The sequence below is a fragment of the Nerophis lumbriciformis genome, linkage group LG08, assembly GCF_033978685.3.
Source record: "Nerophis lumbriciformis linkage group LG08, RoL_Nlum_v2.1, whole genome shotgun sequence".
Classification (NCBI taxonomy): Eukaryota; Metazoa; Chordata; class Actinopteri; order Syngnathiformes; family Syngnathidae; genus Nerophis; species Nerophis lumbriciformis.
Genome location: NC_084555.2, coordinates 55171185 through 55185224, shown reverse-complemented (window position 1 = coordinate 55185224; position 14040 = coordinate 55171185). Strand labels below are relative to the sequence as shown.

Below are 14040 nucleotides of genomic sequence, written 5' to 3'. Positions count from 1 at the left end.
CCCACACCTCCCAATCCATCCATCCATCCATCCATCCATCCATCTTCTTCCGCTTATCCGAGGTCGGGTCGCGGGGGCAGCAGCCTAAGCAGGGAAGCCCAGACTTCCCTCTCCCCAGCCACTTCGTCCAGCTCTTCCTGTGGGACCCCGAGGCGTTCCCAGGCCAGCCGGGAGACATAGTCTTCCCAACGTGTCCTGGGTCTTCCCCGCGGCCTCCTACCGGTCGGACGTGCCCTAAACACCTTCCTAGGGAGGCGTTCGGGTGGCATCCTGACCAGATGCCCGAACCACCTCATCTGGCTCCTCTCCATGTGGAGGAGCAGCGGCTTTACTTTGAGCTCCTCCCGGATGACAGAGCTTCTCACCCTATCTCTAAGGGAGAGCCCTGCCACCCGGCGGAGGAAACTCATTTCAGCTGCTTGTACCCGTGATCTTGTCCTTTCGGTCATAACCCAAAGCTCATAACCATAGGTGAGGATGGGAACGTAGATCGACCGGTAAATTGAGAGCTTTGCCTTCCGGCTCAGCTCCTTCTTCACCACAACGGATCGATACAGCGTCCGCATTACTGAAGACGCCGCACCGATCCGCCTGTCGATCTCACGATCCACTCTTGCCTCACTCGTGAACAAGACTCTGAGGTACTTGAACTCCTCCACTTGGGGCAAGATCTCCTCCCCAACCCGGAGATGGCTCTCCATCCTTTTCCGGGCGAGAACCATGGACTCGGACTTGGAGGTGCTGATTCTCATCCCAGTCGCTTCACACTCGGCTGCGAACCGATCCAGCGAGAGCTGAAGATCCTGGCCAGATGAAGTCATCAGGACCACATCACCTGCAAAAAGCAGAGACCTAATCCTGCAGCCACCAAACCAGATCCCCTCAACGCCTTGACTGCGCCTAGAAATTCTGTCCATAAAAGATATGAACATAATCGGTGACAAAGGGCAGCCTTGGCGGAGTCCAACACTCACTGGAAACGTGTCCGACTTACTACCGGCAATGCGGACCAAGCTCTGCACCCTCAAGGACCCTGCCGAGAGTATAGAGCTGGTCCACAGTTCCACGACCAGGACGAAAACCACACTGTTCCTCCTGGATCCGAGGTTCGACTATCCGGCGTAGCCTCCTCTCCAGTACACCTGAATAGACCTTACCGGGAAGGCTGAGGAGTGTGATCCCACGATAGTTAGAACACACCCTCCGGTTCCCCTTCTTAAAGAGAGGAACCACCACCCCGGTCTGCCAATCCAGTGGTACCGCCCCCGATGTCCACGCGATGCTGCAGAGTCTTGTCAACCAAGACAGCCCCACAGCATCCAGAGCCTTAAGGAACTCCGGGCGGATCTCATCTACCCCCGGGGCCTTGCCACCGAGGAGCTTTTTAACTACCTCAGCAACCTCAGCCCCAGAAATAGGAGAGCCCACCACAGACTCCCCAGGCACTGCTTCCTCATAGGAAGACGTGCTGGTGGGATTGAGGAGGTCTTTGAAGTATTCCCTCCACCGATCCACAACATCCGCAGTCGAGGTCAGCAGAACACCATCCTCGCCATACACGGTGTTGATAGTGCACTGCTTCCCCTTCCTGAGGCGGCGGATGGTGGTCCAGAATTGCTTCGAAGCCGTCCGGAAGTCGTTTTCCATGGCCTCACCGAACTCCTCCCATGTCCGAGTTTTTGCCTCCCAATCCACAAAACATAACATCTTGCTTAATGTTAAAGTGGCCTGGTTGATATTAATCACCGAGTCGTTTTCTACCCGCTGGTCAAATATGATTAGGAAGCAATAATTAGAGCCCACACTGAATAGTCAAGTGTCCTGGCAAGACATCTCGCTCTTATTGCAACCACGGTGAGCTTGAGGGTGTTCTCATTGTGTCTCTTTGTCGCGTGCACCTGCACGGAAATAAAAGGGCAGCCGTGTCCAGACATTTTATGTCAATTCAGTATTTTGTGTTGCTGGCTTGCAGAGTGCAGGCTTCCCAAGATGAGGAAACCAAAAATGAGAAGACGATTTACAGAGAGATCATATTTGTGGTGAAAATGAAGGAAGAGGACACAAAGGGGTATATAGCACAACACAATTTGACTCATATTGCAGTCTACACGTATCTCTTATGTGTGACTGCCATCATATTGCAGTCCGCACGTATCTCTTATGTGTGACTGCCATCACATTGCAGTCTACACATATCTCTTATGTGTGACTGCCATCATATCGCAGTCAACACGTATCTCTTATGTGTGACTGCCATCATATTGCAGTCTGCACGTATCTCTTATGTGTGACTGCCATCATATCGCAGTCAACACGTATCTCTTATGTGTGACTGCCATCATATTGCAGTCTACACGAATCTCTTATGTGTGACTGCCATCATATTGCAGTCTGCACGTATCTCTTATGTGTGACTGCCATCATATTGCAGTCTACACGTATCTCTTATGTGTGACTGCCATCATATTGCAGTCTGCACGTATCTCTTATGTGTGACTGCCATCATATTGCAGTCTACACGTATCTCTTATGTGTGACTGCCATTATATTGCAGTCTACACGTATCTCTTATGTGTGACTGCCATCAAATTGCAGTCTACACGTATCTCTTATGTGTGACTGCCATCATATTGCAGTCTTCACGTATCTCTTATGAGTGACTGCCATCATATTGCAGTCTACACGTGTCTTTTATGTGTGACTGCTATCATATTGCAGTCTGCACGTATCTCTTATGTGTGACTGCCATCATATTGCAGTCTGCACGTATCTCTTATGTGTGACTGCCATCATATTGCAGTCTGCACGTATCTCTTATGTGTGACTGCCATCATATGGCAGTCTACACGTATCTCTTATGTGTGACTGCCATCATATTGGAGTCTGCACGTATCTCTTATGTGTGACTGCCGTCATATCGCAGTCTACACGTATCTCTTATGTGTGACTGCCATCATATTGCAGTCTACACGTATCTCTTATGTGTGACTGCCATCATAATGCAGTCTACACGTATCTCTTATGTGTGACTGCCATCATATTGCAGTCTACACGTATCTCTTATGTGTGACTGCCATCATATTGCAGTCTACACATATCTCTTATGTAGGACTGCCATCATATCGCAGTCTACACGTATCTCTTATGTGTGACTGCCATCATATCGCAGTCTACACGGATCTCTTATGTGTGACTGCCATCATATTGCAGTCTACACGTGTCTTTTATGTGTGACTGCCATCATATTGCAGTCTGCACGTATCTCTTATGTGTGACTGCCATCATATTGCAGTCTACACGTATCTCTTATGTGTGACTGCCATCATATTGCAGTCTACACGTATCTCTTATGTGTGACTGCCATCATATTGCAGTCTACACGTATCTCTTATGTGTGACTGCCATCATATTGCAGTCTGCATGTTTCTCTTATGTGTGACTGCCTTCATATTGCAGTCTGCACGTATCTTTTATGTGTGACTGCCATCATATTGCAGTCTGCACGTATCTCTTATGTGTGACTGCCATCATATTGCAGTCTGCACGTATCTCTTATGTGTGACTGCCATCATATGGCAGTCTACACGTATCTCTTATGTGTGACTGCCATCATATTGCAGTCTGCACGTATCTCTTATGTGTGACTGCCATCATATGGCAGTCTACACGTATCTCTTATGTGTGACTGCCATCATATTGCAGTCTGCACGTATCTCTTATGTGTGACTGCCATCATATTGCAGTCTGCATGTATCTCTTATCAATCAATCAATCAATCTTTATTTATATAGCCCTAAATCACAAGTGTCTCAAAGGGCTGCACAAGCCACAACGACATCCTCGGTACAAAGCCCACATACGGGCAAGGAAAAACTCACCCCAGTGGGACGTCGATGTGAATGACTATGAGAAACCTTGGAGAGGACCGCATATGTGGGTAACCCCCCCCCCCCTCTAGGGGAGACCGAAAGCAATGGATGTCGAGTGGGTCTGACATAATATTGTGAGAGTCCAGTCCATAGTGGATCCAACATAATAGTAAGAGTCCAGTCCATAGTGGGGCCAGCAGGACACCATCCCGAGCGGAGACGGGTCAGCAGCGCAGAGATGTTCCCAGCCGATGCACAGGCGAGCGGTCCACCCCGGGTCCCGACTCTGGACAGCCAGCACTTCATCCATGGCCACCGGACCTGTGCCCCCCCCTCAAGGAAAAGGGGAGCAGAGGAGAAAAGAAAAGAAACGGCAGATCAACTGGTCTAACAGGGGGGCTATTTAAAGCCTAGAGTATACAAATGAGTTTTAAGATGGGACTTAAATGTTTCTACTGAGGTAGCATCTCTAACTGTTACCGGGAGGGCATTCCATAGTACTGGAGCCCCAATAGAAAACGCTCTATAGCCCGCAGACTTTTTTTGGGCTCTGGGAATCACTAATAAGCCGGAGTTCTTTGAACGCAGATTTCTTGCCGGGACATATGGTACAATGCAATCGACAAGATAGGACGGAGCTAGACCGTGTAGTATTTTATACGTAAGTAGTAAAACCTTAAAGTCACATCTTAAGTGCACAGGAAGCCAGTGCAGGTGAGCCAGTATAGGTATATATATATGTATATATGTATATAAAGGTATATACAGTATAGGCGTAATATGATCAAACTTTCTTGTTCTTGTCAAAAGTCTAGCAGCCGCATTTTGTACCAACTGTAATCTTTTAATGCTAGACATAGGAAGACCCCAAAATAATACGTTACAGTAGTCGAGACGAGACGTAACGAACGCATGAATAATGATCTCAGCGTCGCTAGTGGATAAAATAGAACGAATTTTAGCGATATTACGGAGATGAAAGAAGGCCGTTTTAGTAACACTCTTAATGTGTGACTCAAAGGAGAGAGTTGGGTGGAAGATAATACCCAGATTCTTTACTGATTCGCCTTGTGTAATTGTTTGGTTGTCAAATGTTAAGGTGGTATTATTAAATAAATGTCGGTGTTTAGCAGGACCGATAATCAGCATTTCCGTTTTCTTGGCGTTGAGTTGCAAGAAGTTAGCGGACATCCATTGTTTAATTTCATTAAGACACGCCTCCAGCTGACTACAATCCGGCGTGTTGGTCAGCTTTAGGGGCATGTAGAGTTGGCTGTCATCAGCATAACAATGAAAGCTAACACCGTATTTGCGTATGATATCGCCTAGCGGCAGCATGTAAATACTAAAGAGTGCAGGGCCAAGAACCGAACCCTGAGGGACTCCGCACATTACCTTAACATAGTCCGAGGTCACATTATTATGGGAGACGCATTGCATCCTGTCAGTAAGATAAGAGTTAAACCACGACAAAGCTAAGTCTGACATACCAATACGTGTTTTGATACGCTCTAATAAAATATTATGATCGACGGTATCGAAAGCAGCGCTAAGATCAAGAAGCAGCAACATAGATGACGCATCAGAATCCATCGTTAGCAGTAGATCATTAGTCATTTTTGCGAGGGCTGTCTCCGTAGAGTGATTTGCCCTGAAACCGGATTGAAAAGGTTCACAGAGATTATTAGACACTAAGTGTTCATTTAGCTGCTGTGCGACAATTTTTTCGAGGATTTTCGAAATAAAGGGAAGGTGGGACACCGGTCGGTAGTTTACCATGAGGTCAGGATCGAGGTTAGGTCTTTTGAGCAGAGGATGAATAACCGCTTTCTTGAATGCTAGGGGAACAGTGCCAGAGGAAAGTGATAAGTTTATAATATTTAGCACTGATGGACCTAATAATACAAAAAGCTCCTTGATAAGTTTCCCAGGAAGTGGGTTACACCCAGTTTACCCTAGGGCAACAACGTTAATATATGTTTGATGAAACGTGATTATGTGCACGAGTGTAAGTATGCATATGTACTTGTATATGTACAGAATGTGTATATGTGTTTGTACAGTGAATGTATATGTACAGTATGTGTATGTGTATGTTTGTATATTGAATGTGCGTGTGGATGTACGAACTTTAGGTAGGTAAATATGTACTGTATTTGTGTATGTATGTGGGAGCGTAGGTACCTATGTACGTATGTGAGCATATGTATGCTCTGTTATTGTACTTTTTGGGGGGTTTTTTTATGATTTTTTTCAAATGTGTCACGGGCTGGTAAAGAATTAGCCACACTTTGGAGGCCCCTGGTTAACGCCAACACAACACCCTAATTAGATGTTCTTCAAGGACAGGAAGAGTTTGGGCTCAATCTGGAAACAATTTGGGATTTAATGTCGTCGTCGCCTCCCCGGGTAGAGAAGGAATTAAGGCCTCGGCGCCGTCGCTCATTTCAACAATTTCGCCCCGTCAGCAGGCGGCTAATTGCCGCGGGAGGCGTCGACTGATAGCAGCGCCACGGCGGAAACCTGATGAGAGCACTTTGGAGGAGGCCGGGTGTTGCCGAGCACCCCCCCCCCCCCATGCTCATAAAGATGTCAGGAGAGGAGGATGATATATACGTGCGTGTGTGTGTGTGTGTGCGTGTGTGTGTGTGTGGCAAAGGTGTAACAAAACATTCAGTTGAAGCATCTCCCTGCTGACGTGTGTGTGTGTTATTTATGTCTGCCCCCCCCCTTCCCCCCAGACCCTCCAAATGGGGATCCAGCATTTTTCCGGCCTCTTCGTGCTGCTCTGCATGGGAGTGGGCGGAGCCTTGCTGACCCTGGCAGGTGAGCACACCTTCTACCACCTGGTCATCCCTCGCCTGCGACGCAGACACACGCTGCAGTATTGGCTGCACACCAGCCAGGTGAGGAAAATGCAAACATTTATTCACGTCAGCCTCGCCTTTGTGAGTAACATGCGCCCTCTAGTGTCGTGGACGTGCCACTTTTTTTTTTTTTTTTTTTGTAATGTAATAAGCTGATTAAATAAAAACTGCATATTCAAACTGCCAATCCATTTGTGGCAGCGGGGGCGTGGCCAACTGTTTGGTGGGGGAGGTGCCAAAATGACATCATCCTTTAATTTTGCATAATTGGCTGTGACGCATGGGATTTTTTTTTTCAAGGCTAAAATGCTGATGTTAAAATGTGTGTTTTTAGTTGGCAGTATCAACATATACAGGTAAAAGCCAGTAAATTAGAATATTTTGAAAAAACTTGATTTATTTCAGTAATTGCATTCAAAAGGTGTAACTTGTACATTATATTTATTCATTGCACACAGACTGATGCATTCAAATGTTTATTTCATTTAATTTTGATGATTTGAAGTGGCAACAAATGAAAATCCAAAATTCCGTGTGTCACAAAATTAGAATATTACTTAAGGCTAATACAAAAAAGGGATTTTTTAGAAATGTTGGCCAACTGAAAAGTATGAAAATGAAAAATATGAGCATGTACAATACTCAATACTTGCTTGGAGCTCCTTTTGCCTCAATTACTGCGTTAATGCGGCGTGGCATGGAGTCGATGAGTTTCTGGCACTGCTCAGGTGTTATGAGAGCCCAGGTTGCTCTGATAGTGGCCTTCAACTCTTCTGCGTTTTTGGGTCTGGCGTTCTGCATCTTCCTTTTCACAATACCCCACAGATTTTCTATGGGGCTAAGGTCAGGGGAGTTGGCGGGCCAATTTAGAACAGAAATACCATGGTCCGTAAACCAGGCACGGGTAGATTTTGCGCTGTGTGCAGGCGCCAAGTCCTGTTGGAACTTGAAATCTCCATCTCCATAGAGCAGGTCAGCAGCAGGAAGCATGAAGTGCTCTAAAACTTGCTGGTAGACGGCTGCGTTGACCCTGGATCTCAGGAAACAGAGTGGACCGACACCAGCAGATGACATGGCACCCCAAACCAACACCCAACCATGCAAATTTTGCATTTCCTTTGGAAATCGAGGTCCCAGAGTCTGGAGGAAGACAGGAGAGGCACAGGATCCACGTTGCCTGAAGTCTAGTGTAAAGTTTCCACCATCAGTGATGGTTTGGGGTGCCATGTCATCTGCTGGTGTCGGTCCACTCTGTTTCCTGAGATCCAGGGTCAACGCAGCCGTCTACCAGCAAGTTTTAGAGCACTTCATGCTTCCTGCTGCTGACCTGCTCTATGGAGATGGAGATTTCAAGTTCCAACAGGACTTGGCGCCTGCACACAGCGCAAAATCTACCCGTGCCTGGTTTACGGACCATGGTATTTCTGTTCTAAATTGGCCCGCCAACTCCCCTGACCTTAGCCCCATAGAAAATCTGTGGGGTATTGTGAAAAGGAAGATGCAGAATGCCAGACCCAAAAACGCAGAAGAGTTGAAGGCCACTATCAGAGCAACCTGGGCTCTCATAACACCTGAGCAGTGCCAGAAACTCATCGACTCCATGCCACGCCGCATTAACGCAGTAATTGAGGCAAAAGGAGCTCCAACCAAGTATTGAGTATTGTACATGCTCATATTTTTCATTTTCATACTTTTCAGTTGGCCAACATTTCTAAAAATCCCTTTTTTGTATTAGCCTTAAGTAATATTCTAATTTTGTGACACACGGAATTTTGGATTTTCATTTGTTGCCACTTCAAATCATCAAAATTAAATGAAATAAACATTTGAATGCATCAGTCTGTGTGCAATGAATAAATATAATGTACAAGTTACACCTTTTGAATGCAATTACTGAAATAAATCAAGTTTTTCAAAATATTCTAATTTACTGGCTTTTACCTGTATTTCTCTCTTATTCTGTATTTTTCAATTGTTACTGCTTATATTTTTACTACAATGCACTTGGTACACACCACTGACATCTAAAGTTGGCTTTTAATTGGAACTCCACCGTGTTGGTGTGGAACAAATCACCAATTAAATGTGTGTTTTAATTGTATTCCTTTCGTTTATCAACTTTGGTCACGTTAGCATCATTTACTCATGTTTACTTCTTATAAATGTGACATTACTGACATCTAGCGGCCAAAGTGTGTTACTATATATCAATATTTATTTGCGGGGATTCATCCTCATCACCGGAACAAGTTTAGACAACAAATAAATACCATCCATCCATCTTCTTCCGCTTATCCGAGGTCGGGTCACGGGGGCAGCAGCCTAAGCAGGGAAGCCCAGACTTCCCTCTCCCCAGCCACTTCGTCCAGCTCTTCCTGTGGGACCCCGAGGCGTTCCCAGGACAGCATACAGACATAGTCTTCCCAACGTGTCCTGGGTCTTCCCCGCGGCCTCCTACCGGTCGGACGTGCCCTAAACACCTCCCTAGGGAGGCGTTCGGGTGGCATCCTGACCAGATGCCCGAACCACCTCATCTGGCTCTTCTCGATGTGGAGGAGCAGCGGCTTTACTTTGAGCTCCCCCCGAATGACAGAGCTTCTCACCCTATCTCTAAGGGAGAGCCCCGCCACCCGGCGGAGGAAACTCATTTCGGCCGCTTGTACCCGTGATCTTGTCCTTTCGGTCATAACCCAAAGCTCATGACCATAGGTGAGGATGGGAACGTAGATCGACCGGTAAATTGAGAGCTTTGCCTTCCGGCTCAGCTCCTTCTTCACCACAACGGATCGATACAGCGTCCGCATTACTGAAGACGCCGCACCGATCCGCCTGTCGATCTCACGATCCACTCTTCCCCCACTCGTGAACAAGACTCCGAGGTACTTGAACTCCTCCACTTGGGGCAAAATCTCCTCCCCAACCCGGAGATGGCACTCCACCCTTTTCCGGGCGAGAACCATGGACTCGGACTTGGAGGTGCTGATTCTCATCCCAGTCGCTTCACACTCGGCTGCGAACCGATCCAGCGAGAGCTGAAGATCCTGGCCAGATGAAGCCATCAGGACCACATCATCTGCAAAAAGCAGAGACCTAATCCTGCAGCCACCAAACCAGATCCCCTCAACGCCTTGACTGCGCCTAGAATTCTGTCCATAAAATTTATGAACAGAATCGGTGACAAAGGGCAGCCTTGGCGGAGTCCAACCCTCACTGGAAACGTGTCCGACTTACTGCCGGCAATGCGGACCAAGCTCTGGCACCGAGCATACAGGGAGCGGACTGCCACAATCAGACAGTCTGATACCCCATACTCTCTGAGCACTCCCCACAGGACTTCCCGAGGGACACGGTCGAATGCCTTCTCCAAGTCCACAAAACACATGTAGACTGGTTGGGCAAACTCCCATGCACCCTCAAGGACCCTGCCGAGAGTATAGAGCTGGTCCACAGTTCCACGACCAGGACGAAAACCACACTGTTCCTCCTGAATCCGAGGTTCGACTATCCGGCGTAGCCTCCTCTCCAGTACACCTGAATAGACCTTACCGGGAAGGCTGAGGAGTGTGATCCCACGATAGTTAGAACACACCCTCCGGTTCCCCTTCTTAAAGAGAGGAACCACCACCCCGGTCCGCCAATCCAGAGGCACCGCCCCCGATGTCCACGCGATGCTGCAGAGTCTTGTCAACCAAGACAGCCCCACAGCATCCAGAGCCTTAAGGAACTCCGGGCGTTTTTTATTTTGAACTTGTCAAAATATGCTTCCGGGTAAACTTGCTGTAAGCCCCGCCCACATGCCCCCGCCCCTCCACGTTAGAAGCGGGTGTGAAAAAAGGAAAATGTGAAAATAAAAACCCCCAAGACAAGAAACAAATAACAGTAATAACAGTGTTCCAAAATAGTAAGATTAGCATTGAAAACATGTCATAATATATAAAATATTCCACTAAAATATTAAATAAATTGATGCTAAAACTTCTTCAATGCCAATACAACTTTCTCTACAATGTCTTTTTTTTTTTCGATACCAAATATCACCTATTCACGTATAATCCAACGGTGCCATGTTACGGTACCTTGGTTGCGTGTGATGTCAGGCCCGGTCGCACTTTGGCACTTGGCGAACACTCCAGCAGCACTGAGAGCAGACTCAACTTGTAGGTAATGTTGCCATTTTCAATGCCGACAAACAATTTGACTTAAAAAAAAAAAAAACGCACCAACATACGTAAAGTAAGGCTCCACTTTTTCAAAAAAAAAGTGTTAGCTCAATGCTACTGATTAGCATTAGCGATTTCACATGGCAATTTCACAAGCAGGATTTCAACACCTCCAAATTTGTTAATAAAAACTACAATTAAGATGCACGTTACAATCAAGCAGCTGGTGCGTAATAATTGCAATGCTTACAATACTAAAACTTTTTAGACGACAACAGCCATTTATCAACAACACCCAGAAGACCGATTAACTAGCCAACACACCACAAACAAAGTATTGTCCCCATTTAGAAAAGCGGAAAAGATGCGGGGGGACAACTTTGACACCTAGCTGAACAAAACATCCATCCGTTAGCTTTGTTTTATAGGTGAAAAAGGGAAATTGGGCTGTCAAAAATACGGAATTGACTCAGATAATTAATCACAAAAAATATTCTATTAATCATGTATGTACAGAGATTAATTACATAATTGTGTGGACCTTCCAATCTATTCTAACAATTAAATGACAGGTCCAAATGTAATTAAAATGAAATTACGGAAGTATGTAATAAATCAAGTTATAAATGTCATGAATTGTGATGAATTTAAATTCAAAAGTGTGTTTGACAGCACTACTGGTAACATATCTCATTAATAATTCATTCATTTTATTTTTACAACTTGTTGAGGGACAATTATGCACAATAATAATAATAATAATTTTTTTTTTACTTGTGAATTGTTGGGCGTAAATAAAAACGTGTTTTTATACTCACAAATTGTTTTTTAGTGGCAAAAAATTGTTTTTATACTCGCTAATCTTTTTTTCTAACTAAAGATAATTGTTTTTATACTTGCAAATTGTTTTTTAGGTGTAAATGTTTTTTGTATACAGTTGCGAATGCTATTTTTAATGGAAGGAAATTGTTTTATTACTTGAAAATCGTTTTTACTAATCATTTTTTGTGTTTGTTTTTCACTTGTGAATGATTTTAATTGAAGAAAATATTTTTTTTTACTTGTGAACTGAAACAACGTTATACTCACAAATTGTTTTCTAGTGGCAAAAAAAACGTTTTATACTCTTTTTATTGTAGCAAAAAAAATTATACTCTAAAGGCAAAAAATTCTTGTTATACTCACAAATTGTTTTCTGGTGGCAAAAAAATTGTTTTGTACTCATAAATATTTTTTTAGAGGCAAACAAATATTTTTAAACTCAAATTGCTTTCGAGTGGCAAACAAAAAATGTTGTACTCACAAATTGTTTTCAAGTGGCAAAAAATTGTTTTTAATACTCAAATTGTTTTCTAGTGGCAAACAATTGTTTTTATACTCACAAATCATTTTTTTATTGTGGAAAAAAAAAAGTATACTCACAAATTGTTTTCTCAAGGCAAAAAATTATTGTTATACTCACAAATTGTTTTCTAGTGGCAAACATTTTTTCTATACTCACAAATAGTTTTTTAGAGGCAAACAATTGTTTTTATACTCACAAATTGTTTTCTTGAGGCCAAAACAAACTTTTTATACTCACAAAGTGTTTTTTTGTTGTGGCAAAAAAAAAAGTATACTCACAATTTGTTTTCCAGTGGCAAAAAAATATTTTTATACTCACAAATAGTTTTTTAGAGGCAAACAATTGTTTTTAAACTCAAATTGCTTTCCAGTGGCAAACAAAAAATGTTATACTCACAAATTGTTTTCTAGTGGCAAAAACAAAACTTTTTACCCTCACAAATAGTTTTTTTCATTGTGGCGGAAAAAAAAGTATACTCACAAATTGTTTTCAAGTGGCAAAAAAATCGTTTTTATACTCACAAATAGTTTTTATTCTTGCAAAAAAAAAAAAAGTATACTCACAAATTGTTTTCTCGTGGCAAAAACAACTTTTTACACTCACAAATAGTTTTTTTCATTGTGGCGGGAAAAAAAGTATACTCACAGATTGTTTTCAAGTGGCAAAAAATGGTTTTTATACTCACAAATAGTTTTTTTATTGTGGCAAAAAAAAATATATACTCACAAATTGTTTTCTTGTGGCAAAAAATAGTTCTATACTCACAAATTGTTTTTTACAGGCAAACAATTGTTTTTATACTCACAAATTGTTTTTTTGAGGCCAAAAAAAACTTTTTATACTCACAAAGTGGTTTTTTATTGTGGCAAAAAAAAAAAAAGTATACTCACAATTTGTTTTCCAGTGGCAAAAAAATATTTTTATACTCACAAATAGTTTTTTAGACGCAAACAATTGTTTTTAAACTCAAATTGCTTTCCAGTGGCAAACAAAAAATGTTATACTCACAAATTGTTTTCTAGAGGCAAAAACAACTTTTTATACTCACAAATATTATTTTTTATATTATGGCCAAAAAAAAAAAGGATACTCACAAATTGTTTTCTCAAGGCAAAAATATGTTTTTATACTCAAATTGTTTTCCAGTGGCAAAAAAATGCTCACAAATTGTTTTCTAGAGGCAAAAAAATGTTTTTATACTCAAATTGTTTTCCAGTGGCAAACAAAAAATGTTATACTCACAAATTGTTTTCTAGAGGCAAAAAATGGTTTTATACTCATAAATATTTTTTTAGAGGCAAACAATTGTTTTTATACTCACAAATTGTTTTCTTAAGGCAAACAAAACTTTTTACACTCACAATTTTTTTTTTTATTATGGCAAAAAAAAAGGATACTCACAAATTGTTTTCTCAAAGCAAAAATATGTTTTTATACTCAAATTGTTTTCCAGTGGCAAAAAAATGCTCACAAATTGTTTTCTAGAGGCAAAAAAATGTTTTTATACTCAAATTGCTTTCCAGTGGCAAACAAAAAATGTTATACTCACAAATTGTTTTCTAGTGGCAGAAAATGGTTTTATACTCATAATTATTTTTTTAGAGGCAAAAAATTGTTTTTATACTCACAAATTGTTTTCTAGAGGCAAAAAAAAAAATTTTACACTCACAAATACTTTTTATTGTGGCAAAAAAAAAAGTATACTCACAAATTGTTTTCTCAAGGCAAACATGTGTTTTTATACTCACTAATTGTTTTCTAGTGGCAAAAAATCGTTTTTATACTCACAAATTGTTTTT

The 14040-nt window shown here is 42.6% G+C and overlaps 1 protein-coding gene across 1 annotated transcript in view; it reads left to right on the top strand.

Moving 5' to 3' along the window:
• The window catches only part of grin3ba (glutamate receptor, ionotropic, N-methyl-D-aspartate 3Ba), a 494405-nt gene that overhangs the window by 461785 nt on the left and 18580 nt on the right, over positions 1-14040 (top strand). The window contains exon 10 of the mRNA XM_061969217.1: positions 6611-6775. Within this exon, the coding sequence (XP_061825201.1) occupies positions 6611-6775 (165 nt within the window). The remainder of the gene's footprint in view (positions 1-6610; positions 6776-14040) is intronic.